At 34.2% G+C, this 13657-nt stretch overlaps 1 protein-coding gene across 1 annotated transcript; it reads right to left on the reverse strand.

Moving 5' to 3' along the window:
* Positions 1-7253: 7253 nt before the first annotated feature.
* LOC138872761 (uncharacterized) lies at positions 7254-11043 on the reverse strand. Its single transcript, XM_070151180.1, has 6 exons — positions 10615-11043; positions 10036-10316; positions 9159-9367; positions 8624-9108; positions 8362-8540; positions 7254-7359 (listed from the first exon to the last, which is right to left on the reverse strand). Exons 1-6 carry the CDS (start codon positions 11041-11043, stop codon positions 7254-7256), a joined length of 1689 nt encoding a protein of 562 aa, XP_070007281.1.
* Positions 11044-13657: the final 2614 nt, after the last annotated feature.

A 13657-nucleotide genomic window follows, 5' to 3' on the forward strand; every position in this document is an offset into this window, starting at 1 on the left:
GAAGCACCTCATCTTGCTCAAGATCATCTACCTCCTCCCCCTCTATGACATTTCCAAAAGGGTCATTAGCGTTGTTTAAAGCCAAGTCGGTACCTGAGTAATGACACAAACAAGTAAGTAACAAAGAAGGAAAGAAGAACAATACACAAAACTAACTAAATAGATAGCCAAAACCGTTAGCTCCCCGACAATGGCGCCAAAAAGTGATCGCTGCCAACTCCGCACTAATACAAAGTAGGAAGAGAGGGTCGCAATAGCTTTTACCCGATATGAGGGTCGGGATCGAATTCCTCAGGGAGCTAGGAAGGGAGTTGAGTATCTATCTAGACTAGAGTCGTGTAATTGTTCCAAATGTCGCTTCCAAACATCTTTGATTTTTCTTTAACAAACTAATATTATCAACTACTAATTAAAACTAAATTATGCTAATGAGAAAATTGCTAGTTGTATCTAACGGGTAGAAAGGCACTAGGGTAGTGACTTTCACCTATATGGCTAATTGACGGGTAAATGCTTCTAAGGTTCGATTGACATGATTGGTGAAATATGTTATAACCATTGCACAATTTTACCCACTCTCACACCTCTCGGTAGAGAGAGTGATCTTGCCCAATTGACTCTCGAGAGACCAAATGGGTAGGCAAATTAGCTCAAGCAACTAGGGTTCAAGTCGGGTAATTACTCTCTCGAGGTTTAACCCTTTAATTAGGACTATCAATTCTCTTGAGTCCATCTCAATTCCTTGTTGGAGACTTAGGCTCTCTTTCTCAAGAAGAGCCAAGTCAACTTAGCACAAACCAGTGTTTGCAACCACCAATTCATAGATTAAACAATAAAATTGACCCAAATAGCAAACACTCATAGTCAATCTAACCTTAGATGGCAACACCCATCAATTACCCACACTAGGGTTGAGCCACAACCCTAGCTAATGGATTTAGCTACTCATGCTTGAAGAAGAAAATAGAGAAATAGATGAAGAACAAGACATATTAATTAAAAGCTAATGTAAATGTAGAGAATCTATCGTTAAATCTAAGTTAAGATGCCAAAAATGGCTACGCAATAGCTTCTCACGAGCACAGCTTCGTTCTGGAAAATAACGGATACCCTAAAAATGGAAAAATGTTCTATTTATACTAAGCTAGAAAAACCTGACAAAAATGCCCCTGCGGGGTCAGTGCAGACCGCACAGAATGGACCGCGGCCGCACTAGGATCTTGGACTTGAAGTCTTGGCTCTCTGAACTCAGGCTTCGCGGACCGCGCAGAATGGACCGCGGCCACGGAGGCAACTAGCACGGTCCGCACAAATATGACCACGGACCGCATGGGTTTGAAGTTGGCACTGGACATCTCTCTGATCTTCTCCTCCGCGAACCGCAGAAAATGGTAGTGCGGTCGCGGATCCTTCAGTGCGGACCACGCAAGATCGATTGTGACTGCACTGCCTTGAAGCTTGATTTGCCAGTTCTCTGAATCCCCTAGTGTGGACCGCACAAAGTGTAGTGCGGCCGCACTAGGCCTATTTGTCCTTAGTTTGCCTTGTCTTTGGTAATTGAGCAAGTTTCACTCCTTTTGAGCCGATCTTTTATATTTCGTCACTTTATCGATCAAACCTGCAATCAAGCACAACTTATGAGCCTTTTGGGACTATTTTGTAAGAATTTATAATCAAAGCGTAAGCAAGAAGGAGCATGAAACACGTCAAAATCCCTCGTTATCAGTAATCTGGTCCTAGCCTCGTCACTACTTCGCCGGGGTTAGGCTAGGCACTTACCAGCACATAGGATCAGTTGTGCTGATACTACTCTCTGCACTGTGTGCAGATCCCCGAGCAGCAGCATTCGGACCTTAGTGTGGGTGGCTGCCTTCATTCCAGTCGGTGATTCTGAGGTAGTCCTGCAGGCATCCGCAGGACCTGGCATCTCCCTCTATCCCTTCATCCCGTTTCATTTACGTATTTTCGAAACAGTGTAATATTTATCTTTCAGACCTTGTTTGTAGTAATTCTAGATTGTCCGTGAAGCGTGACACCAGTTTTGGGTAGATTTTTGCTTAAGGTGTTTTATTGGATACATATTCAAATGGTTTATCGTTTTGTTCCACTTGCTTTAAATTTCCGTTGTTTATAACTATTTATTAACACTTGTTAAAGAATTAAAATAGGTAATTTGTGAAAATGGTTGGCTTGCTTAGCTTTCACCAGTAGGCGCCATCACGACTCCCCAAGGTGGGAAATCAAGGTCGTAACATGAAGCATTTCATATAATTACTGGTTTGAAGTGTTATTCTTCACTGAACATCAAAGGTTTGCATGAAAAAGAGAATAGGCTTTCGAAAGTCTATTTCCCCGGAAAGGATAGAGTTGAGTCGGGTGATTTGTTTAATTTTATTACTAGTCACACAAATGGTACAGCTGCATCATTTATAGGCAGCGATGATGATGCTGTGAAGTTGGCAACAATTTATTTTGTTGAATCTATTTTGAGGGGGAAGCGGAAGAATAGGAATGTGTCCGAGGAGATAATGAAAATTATAGATGATGATGAACTTTGCTATTCTTTCAATTGGGGCTCTCTTTGTTATGAAATGTTATTAAAATCATTGAAGAGTTGTTTGAAACCGAATGAGAATGACAATAAGAAAGAGAAAGAGAAAGACAAAGATAAAGACAAGGATAGTTACACTATACTTGGCTTTCCTTTTGCTTTTTGTGTGTTTGGATTATAGAAGTATTGCCTATTTTCCAGGAAAATAATTTGTGAACTTTCGAGAATGTAGTTTTCCTCGGATGTTATGTTATTCGGAAATGAAATCTCCACAATATGATTCTCTGGGTAAAAAAATACTTCCATAATGAAAATGGAAGTTAATCTAATTACTAGCTATTTTTTTTTTTGTTTATTTGTTTTAGTTCTGAAAACTTTTTTTTTGTTATATAATAGTTGTATAATTTGTTTGAGGTGGCACCATTTATTCTTGTTGAAGAAGATACAGAGTCTGTTAGTGTGCATGAGCCAATTTCTCAAGATTAAAGCTCAACGCCTTATTCCACACAATTTGATTAAGCCATGCTTAAGAAAATTGTTAAAGTAAGTTTTCTATCTTTGAATAGCATTACTTTTTTATTTGAATTTTTTTTTCTTAAGAGACTTTTTTGTTTTTATGATTTTTGATTCAGATATTATTAGAGAAGTTTAAAAAGGATCTGCATGATGAAGTTACTAGAATAAATCAAAAAATATATATATCATAAAAAAGATTCAAAATGATATCAAGGTAATATCATTAATTTCAGTTAGTCTAAGTTCAGGACCTTGTGTCCTTTACTTTTGAACTTGTAACTCAAAGTTATGGAATGCATATCCTACTTTTTTACTTGTAAGTCTAAGTTCAGGACCATCTGTCCTGAACTTTTGAACTTGAAACTTGAAGTTCAGGACCATGGTCCTTAACTTTTGAACTTGGAATTCAAAGTTAAGGACTGCAACTTTTGAACTTGAAACTTGAAGTTAAGGACCTATTGTCCTTAATTTTTTAATCTTGTAACTCTAAGTTGAGGATTGTCTATTCTTAACTTTTGAGCTTGAAATTTGAAGTTTAGGACCAAGTGTCCTTAACTTTTGAACTTGTTACTCTAAGTTAAGGACTGCATGTCCTTATCTTTTTTACTTGTAACTTGAAGTTTAGGACTACCTGTCCTTAACTTTCTAACTTAGTTTCTTTTACAGGATTTAAAAATAAGTCTAGGATCAAAGATTGATACTTTGTTGAAGATTTTTGTGAAATCTGATGAAAGGAACATAGAGAGAGAATCTAGTGTTCAAATTACTAAAGATGGAGTTGATGGTCATTGTGATGGTATAGAACCTATTGTTACAATTAACAAAGATGCAGGTGGTGGTGAATGTGATGATACGGATGTGCATGCAGAAGTTCAGTATGAAAGCGATTATAGAGATGCACATCTAGATGATGAAACTGATATTGGCACTGAAACTGGGAAAGGTTAGATATAGATTTTGAATTTTCTGTCATTGAAATTTATATTCAATAGCGTAATACATATAAGTTTTTTTGTGATTACAAACATATGTAGAATATATTGATGGAGTGGAAGTTCAAAATGTAGTAGAATGTCACGAATTGAAAAATCCAAAAAAGATAGGAGTAACAGAAAAAATTTGTAAATGTGGAGTGCAATCTCAGGATTTAGAAAGTCTATTGGGAACAAGTGTCAATGAGATTGTATGCAAATGTTTAGAAGGAACATATGATATGTCTATACCTCTCTCATATAAAGAGAAATTTGGAGTTCAAAATTATGCCAATCAAGGTTAGATGGAATTTTCATGATATGTTGAATGTTAGTTTTAGTGAACTATTAGAATGGGTACTAATTGTAAATGTTATAGAATCTTTTGAAGATGAAAGGGAAGAATATGGAGTGGAGTATCAAGAGAAAAGTGAAGTACAATCTCAAGACTTAGAAAATACCCAAGGAACAAGCATAAGTGAGATTGTTTCCAAATGCATAGATGGAACATGTGATCTCTCTACACCTCGCTCTCTTACCGACAATATTGGAAGCCAAGAAAATGCTAGTGAAGATAATGATTTAACTGTGATGATCTTGACAGTTGCAAACAGTTAGATAGTATTTTTTAAATTTTATACATATTTGTTTTAATCAAAGATTAGTAAAAAGTACTAATTGTGTTAGCTCTTATAAATATTTTGCAGAATCTTGTGAATTTGCAATTGAAAACATGGAGAACAGTTGCAAGATAAAGAAAATGTGCAGTTGGAAGATAAAGAAAATGCAACCAATATATCAGCTCAATTGTCTGTTGAGAAAATAAAAGAAGGCAGTGTGAACAAGACATGTATTGATTGTTTCCTAAATATTATATTCATAATTGAAAATGCTAGTACATTTCAAAAATAATATTCTTACTTTTTGTCTCTTCATTTGACGACTTGCAGCAAACTCATATATATATATATATATATATATTTGTCTATAGAGCAAAACAAAGATGAAGATCTTAACCAATATACTAGGAAAAGGAAGAGAAATAGTATTGGTTATGATTGTCCATCATTTTCTATTCTTACTCCTACTTCTACAAGTACACAAATGAGCATTGATGAGGGTTTGTCTATGGAGGTTGAAAGAAATGTTGAAGAAGAGCTTGGTTGAGGTAAAAGGAATAAGAAGCTTAGTTGGCAATTGAAATCTCCTTTTGAACAGGAAAGAAAAACAGGAACATCGATGGCGCACAATGAAAATACTCCCAATAATACGAGCTGGATAAAATCAAAATATACTCGTACATGTATTTTTCATTATGCCAAAGATGATGCAAAATTATTGAAGAAATTCATTGGGTGGTTGGGCAAGGAGAAAAGGAAAGGTCGCAAAAAAGCGTAAGTCCCTAAATGTATTTCATTATTTGTTAATTGCTTAAATTCGTGTCCTTAACTTGTAATTTTAAATTTAGGACTAAGTATATTGATATTGAAATTCCTAAAGTTAAGTGTCTTTAACTTCTGTGATTGTAAGTCTAAGTTTAGGACCAAGTGTCCTTAACTTTTCAACGTGGAATTCAAAGTTCAGGACCAAGTGTCCTAAACTTTTGAACTTGTAAGTCAAAGTTCAGTACCATGTGTCCTTAACTTTTGAACTTGTAATTCTAAGTTCAGGACCAAGTGTCCTCAACTTTTGAAGTTGAAAGTCTAAGTTCAGGACCATGTGTCCTTAACATTTCATATTGAAACTTAAACTTCAGGACCAAGTGTCCTCAATTTTTGAAGTTGCACTTGTTAGTCTAAGTTAAAGACAAAGTGTCCTGAACTTTTGAACTTGTAAGTCTAAGTTCAGGACCATGTGTCCTTAAATTTTGAGCTTGAAACTCAAACTTCAGACCAAGTGTCCTCAACTTTTCAACTTGAAACTCAAACTTCAGGACCAAGTGTCCTTAACTTTTCAACTTGAAAGTCTAAGTTCAGGACTAACTTCTAACTTTGATATTTTCAAAATTTTCAGGGGACAAACTGATATATATGCTGATGATAATGGTGTGAGAAAGAATCCATACAAATTGTATCATCAAAAAATCAGTAGCAAAATGTTCTTCCTTGAGCTTTCAGATAGTAGCTTTGTACTTGATGATAATGTTTGATAATTCGCAAGGCATTTATTTTCTTTATTCTTAATTTATTATTTTTTAATTATTTTATGACTGATGGATTTATTTTATTTTTTGCCTTTTAATGAAGCATTTGGCATTGCCCTATATTATATGAGAAAGAAGGAATGCTACCACCCTCGCGACCATCCTTTTTGTTGCACAACCATATATACTTTTTTATAACTATATGGTGCTTGTGTATAAGGATTTCAATAAAGATGCTGCAGATGAGTTTTGGTGTGGTGATAATCAATTGTTTCTGACACCATATGTGTGGGGTGACAGTCTTAGATGTGGAATTGCTTGGACTGAGGTAGACAAAATTCTTTTTCCATGTCGGCTTCCTTCAGAAGATAATGATGTTGTGACACATTTTTTTGGGGGGGTATTGGACTTGAATGAGAAAAAGATTGATGTGTGCGATACCATATATAGTGAGCCATATGAGGCAGGAATGAATCACATTGAAATGTATGCACGCATGATCCCCCACTTGCTAAAGTTCTCACAGTTTGAGAAACATCACAAGTCTTTTGGAAATGCATTCAACAAATTTGATATTCAGTGGCAAAGATCACCACACCAAACTGGATCGTACGTGTTGTTATTTGTTATATAATTTATATGTACTTTAGATTTATTGTTTAATTGACTCCATATATTATATTTTTCTTAGGACTGATTGTCGTGTATTCCTAATCAAGTATGTGGAGTTATTGATGATGGGAAAGGATGCGGAGAAATTCCAACCTGAAGACATAAAAGACTTTAGAAAAGAACATGCAGCAAACCTTTGGGCACATGGAGGGTGGAAAAAATTCTGGTTATGATACACCACCAGAAAATGTTGGCGACGACTATGATAGTGAAAATGAAATTTGTTGTCCGAAGGAGCTGTAGTTTAGTTGTAAAGAAAGTTAGTTGTGGTTGATTTTTTGTATAAAATTGCTATAAAGAATCCATATGAATTCTAAAATATCTTGTAAATTCCTGAAAAGGCACTTTTATTTTGTTTGCATAGCATAATATTTTGTCACATCTATGCAAAATTACAATTTCATAAGTAATATGAAGGCATCATATTATTAATTTCTTTGTTTCTGTCAAGTATTGATTTGTCCATTGAGCTTGTAAGTATTAGTTCAGGACCAAGTGTAATTGAACTTCAAATTCAAAGTTAAGGACCAAGTGTCCTTAACTTTTGCACTTGTAAGTCAAAGTTCAGGAGCATGTATCCTTAACTTTTGAACTTGAAACTGAAATGTCAGGACCAAGTGTCCTTAACTTTTGAACTTGAAACTCAAACTTCAGGACCAAGTGTCCTTAACTTTTGAACTTGAAAGTCTAAGTTCAGGACCATGTGTCCTCAACTTTTGAAATTGAATCCTTAACTTTTGAACTTGGAACTCAAACTTCAGGACCAAGTGTCCTTATTTTTTGTACTTGGAACTATAAGTTAAGGACCAAGTGTCCTTAACTTTTTAACTTGTAAGTCAAAGTTAAGGACTACATGTCCTTAACTTTTGAACTTGAAACTCAAAGTTAAGGACTGTTTGTCTTTAACTTTTGAATTTGTAAGTCAAAGTTAAAGATAGACAGTCCTTAACGTTTGAACTTGAAACTCAAAGTTAAGGATTGTCTGTCCTTAACTTTTGAACCTGTAAGTCAAACTTAAGGACTGCATGTCCTTAACTTTTGAACCTATAAATCAAACTTAAGGACTGTCTGTCCTTAACTTTTGGACTTTAAACTCAAAAGAAACAAAAAGAACGTAAGCAGAAAGAAATTTTAAAAATTCAGACATCTTCTCAAATAAGAATAATCTAAATGAATCCAATTTATAGCAAAAATTTAAAAGAGTCGATAAACATAAGTGGATATATCTACTATTCTCTATGCTTTCTTGAAAATGGATGGACTGCCGGAAAATATATACAAGTTGTTCTATTATGACCAATTCTTCTACAACGACCACATTTGAATGTTATTTTTGATGACTCGGTAGCTGGAATATGCCTTTTCTTCTGCCTTCTACCTGGTGGCACTTTGAAATCTGGAGGTTTAACAATTGTGACTTAACACTCTCTGGTACAATCCAAGAATCAGTATGTCCTACAGGATGTATTTGTCTTTCATATATTTTCAGCCAAGATTCCTTTAAGTACCAGTGCGAGCAAAACTTGGACTTCTTAATGTTTCTCTTCTCGATAGCTGCAATTGCATGTATGCATGGTAATTCATCAAATTGAAACTGAAAACAATCACATGTTCTTTTGTTTAAGTCCAACAAGAAAGTTATTCCTTCTTCTTCAACTCTAGAACGCCATGAATCAACAGGGAAGACCTTCAATGTTGAAAAATTATAAGTTAGTACATTATGTTAAATTATATTAAAATAATAACCTAAACATAGAACATAATACTTACATTCAAAGTAAATGTTAAATCTATCTTTTTCTTCAATTTCTCCTCTACCCAACAAGAAACATCATAAAACGTTCCTTCTGCTTCATTTCTTTTTTCATAAAACCAACGTTGTAGCTTCACTTGAATGAAATCCATCATTCTTAATATAGGTAGCTCTCTTGCTTCTAATAGGACAGAATTCATTGACTCAACTATGTTTGTTGTGAGCATATCATATCTTCGTCGTGGACTACAAGAACGTGCCCACCTTTCTGGTGGTTCTTCCATCAAGTAGTCATAAGTTTTCTTATCTACTTTTGCTATATCTGACATGTAAAGATCAAATTCTTTGCGCCTGTATACTCTTGCAGCAGTTTGAAAAAGTTTTATGACCTCACTTTTCACTTTCCTTCGCTTTAGGTTCAGCTCCAAATGATAGATATAAATCTCATGGTGGCTTTCAGGATATACCTTTGCGATGGCATATGCAATAGATTGATGCATGTCTGATAAAAAATTAAATTCTCATGGCTCCCAATTGCATTGCGAAGCTCACTAATGTACCACTCATAGGAATTATTATTTTCAAATTCTGCTATTCCAAAGGCTAGTGGGAAAATTTGGTTATTTGCATCTTTTGAAACTGAAATCATTAAAACACCATGAAATTTTGACTTCAAAAAAGTAGCATCAACAGCAATCACTGGTCTACAATGATTCCAACCAGATATTGATGATCCATATGCATAAAACATATAAACAAACCTGAAAATATAGTATAAAACAAGGTTAACAGAAGTTAAGGACAGGCAGTCCTTAACTTAGACTAACAAGGTCAAAAGTTAAGGACCGGTGTCCTGAACTTCAGGTTACAAGGCCAAAAGTTAAGGACAAGTAGTCCTAAAGTTATACTAACAAGGTCAAAAGTTAAGGACAGACAGTCCTTAACTTAGAGTTACAAGTTATAAAGTTAAGGACATGCAGTCCTTAACTTAGAGTTAGAAGTTATAAAGTTAAGGACATGCAGTCCTTAACTTTGAGTTTAAAGTTCAAAAGTTAAGGACATGGAGTCCTTAACTTAGACTAACAAAATCAAAAGTTAAGGTCATAATGTCCTTAATTTTATAACTTGCAATTCTAAGTTAAGGACTAAGTGTCCTTAACTTTTTGACTGCACACATGAAAGTTAAGGAAAACACGTCCTTAACTTTTTAACTGGTTAAAGACAACATGTCTAAAGTTTATAAAACAGACTAATAAATTCTTTTTTGATGGTTTACCTGTTGATGTCGTCTATCTTTATGTTAGTATATGTTCCCGGGTTTTTACTTCTCATCATATACAAGTATGAGGACAATAATTCATAATTCTCTTCAGGAGTTACTCTTATTAAAGCGGAAGCACATTAAATAGCACGCCACGCCTTGTGATACCCAATGTCTAGTCCATGCAATTTTTGCATTTCTGCCATGACAAAAACTGGTGTAACTTCAAACCTTGGGTCTCGAAGATTGTCGATAGTGTAACCACTAATCAACTTTGAAGTTACATGCCTTTGATCAGCTTTCATAGTGTTAATAGAGCAGTCATGATTTTTCTCAATCTTTACTATCTTGAACAGTGTTAAATCTTTAATTCTGAAAGCACGCACACACCACCCACACCTATCATCATTGCATTTCAACGAATATCTTGTTGAGCTTGATCTAACAACCTTGAATTCAAAATGTCCTTTAATTGCTATATTCGAAAAACAGTTAATTAAACTCTTCTTTTTGTCAAATATTGATCCCACTTTTATTTCATCCAACGAAGCATTTTCTCTTAATATCGTAGTTGGGATTCTTTTTTTTTCAAATTTGACCTTCGTCTAGTTAGTTGAATAGAGGTTTTTTCAGCAACTTCTTCGATTACCGGTGCACTCTCTAAGACTTGAATACCCAAAGTTTGTTCGTTGTCAATCTCTATAATGTTTTGTCCTTCTACTTAAATAGAATCAATGTTTGAAGCACCTCTTCAGTTATTGGTTGAGCTTCAACCATATATATTTCCATTATGTGTTGGCATTTGTTTTGATTGTCATGTTGAGTTTCTCTGTTGACATCTTCAAAGGTTCTTGTTGATCCAAAAACTCTTTCCGAAATATCAACAATGAAACGACAACCCTTGAAGAGTGAATGACTTTTTAGTAACTCCATACATGTGTGAAGATCTAAATCTTTGGATATAAGCATTCCCTTGTTTGTTCCAAGGTTGATATCAAACCATATCACTGCTTCAAACTTGTCTTTATCCAATTCAATAACTTCAAAGATTTGTTTAATGAAATCTTCAAACCGAATTGCCTCAGGTACTATAACAAGCTTTGTTTGATGATCAAGATACTTATAGTCTTCAGTCCATCTACCATTAAAAGCAACTATAATGCATATTGTTTCCATCCTGCAAGTCAAGAGAATGGGAAACTCAGAACATATATTATAGAGCAATCCTTGTATAATTAAAAACAGGTATTGTAAGTTCAAGACCAAGTTAAGGACCAAGTGTCCTTAACTTTTGAATTTGGAATTCAAAGTTAAGGACCAAGTGTCCTTAACTTTTTAACTTGGAACTCAAAGTTCAGGACCAAGTCTCCTTAACTTTTGAACTTGTAAATAAAAGTTCAGGACCAAGTGTCCTTAACTTTTGAAGTTAAAATTCAAAGTTAAAGACCAAGTGTCCTTAACTTTTGAACTTGAAACTTGAAGTTAAGGACTGCATGTCCTTAACTTTTTAACTTGTAACTCTAAGTTAAGGACCAAATGTCCTTAATTTTGGAACATGTAAGTCAAAGTTCAGGACCAAGTGTCCTTAACTTTTCAACTTGAAACTCAAACTTCAGGAGTAAATATCCTTAACTTTTCAACTTGAAACTCAAACTTCAAGACCAAGTGTCCTTAACTTTTTCAAAATAATTTGCAAAACTATGACAGTATGTCCTTAATATTCAGAAGAACAGCAAAAAGGTTAAGGACATTGTGTCCTTAACTTTTTCAATTCAATTTGCAAAATCGGGACACTATGTCCTTAATATTAGTAACAACGGTCATGTTAAGGACACCAAATCCTTAACATTATGTGCTCAATTTTTATAGAATTATCACAGGACGCGATGTCCTTAACCTTATCAATCCAGAAATTCAAAAAAAAAAAATCAAATTCCTAGTAACGAAATAAAAATCAATAGAAATACACAAAAGCCTAACTTACTATAAATTTATGTTGATTTTGAGACGAGAAAGTTGAATTCTATAGTTTCAAATCGGAAGAGAAGCTTCTGCAATTCTAGAGTTTGAAATTCGACGATCACAGTCTGGTGCTGCTGCTGCTGATCGTCTAGTCAGGTAAAATTTAATAAAAGCGTAGGTATAAGTTATAGCAGAAGGGTATTTTCGTCCAGTCAGGTAAAAGTTTATTAAACCAGTGGTTACAGACTAATTACATTTAAAACACTGGCTTTAAAGTAAAGACATGTGCTCTTAATGGTTATTTGTGTACATCGCCCTACATTTGTAAGCCAATAACCTATAAACCGAACCTTAAGCGTAAATATCCGGCCAATCTGCCAATAAGTAGCCCTATAAGTGATTAAGGGTTATTTAATGAAAAAGGCAGGCGACAACCCGTAATGTTTCCCGAAGTTTATTGCCTAGTGGTACCGGTAAAAATCTCTTACTCAATAAGTGTGAATTTAATTTTTATCGTTCCCAGTTTTCCTTCTCCTTCCTTTATCCTTTATCTAATAGAAATCCTTTCTAAAACAAAGGGAAAATATCTTAAATAGTATATGTATAATAGCTTTTATATATATAATTAGAGTATTATATATATATATATATATATATATATATATATATATATATATGGTTGTGCAGTCAAATAGGTTAAAAGCCATGTCTTCCTTCGAAGGGGAAGGGGAGCCTTGAAGTAACGTTAAAATTATCTCCGTATGACTTATAGGTCACGGGTTCGAGATGGAAAGCAAACAATAATGTTTGCGTAGGGTAGGCTATCTACATCACATTCTTTGGGGTGCAGTCTTTCCCCAAACCCTACATAAATATGAGATGCTTTATGCACCGTGCTGCTCGCGATTCTTCGTTCCTGTTTCTTCCTGGCCAAACATAATAGGCATACACTCAAAAGTTGACCAGAACCTAATCACCATAAAGAAGAAGGCACATAAATGGCTTCAATCACCATCTCACACTACATAGATCGATACAGCATGTTTGGTGCCATATATATAAAACCCAACATCAATTTACTAATTAAGTGATGTAAGCAATGTCATGCATTTAAATATATTCTTAATTAATTAACGCATGAATAATTCATGGCAATAAACATGCTTGATATCAAGAATCAAATCTAATGACACAATCTCTTGAGTAATCCCTTTATTTATCCGATCAAAAGAGACCTTCTCAAAGTCTTTAGGAATGATAAAGTATGTTCAAAATATAATGATCTCCAATTTTATTTTTAATAACTCATGATAATTAATGTATTACTTGTCCTTTAATTAATGATCTCAATTCTCCAAAGGTAAGTACTGGAGAAAGAAAACTCAAATATTTTAATTTCCTTGTTTTCCAAGACTTATAGAAACAAATATTCGCAGTGTCGCCAAAATGATACTATTCTATACTAACTTTTAAAAAATGACTCTTAATATTTTTAGTTTTCCGTTGAAAAAGAAAATGAACGAGTAATACGCTTTTTATTTTAACCAATGGTCAAAAAGCTGGGTTTTTACTTGCAAAGCTAAAGTAAGAGTAATATCATATACCAAAAGAAACTATTAACGTTTGATAGCCAAAAAAATGTATAATATATATATATATATATATATATATTCCGTTATTATTTTTAGAGCGACTATATAGTATCATTTTCCCATTTTTTATTCTCATTGGAGCAAGTTGTAGTCCCTATTTCTTGTTCAAACTTCACTTAGTCAAATACTCCATAACCTTGCGTGCATGTTATATTCTAATCCATATCTCTTGTTAA

The sequence above is a fragment of the Nicotiana sylvestris genome, chromosome 7, assembly GCF_000393655.2.
Source record: "Nicotiana sylvestris chromosome 7, ASM39365v2, whole genome shotgun sequence".
NCBI lineage: Eukaryota > Viridiplantae > Streptophyta > Magnoliopsida > Solanales > Solanaceae > Nicotiana > Nicotiana sylvestris.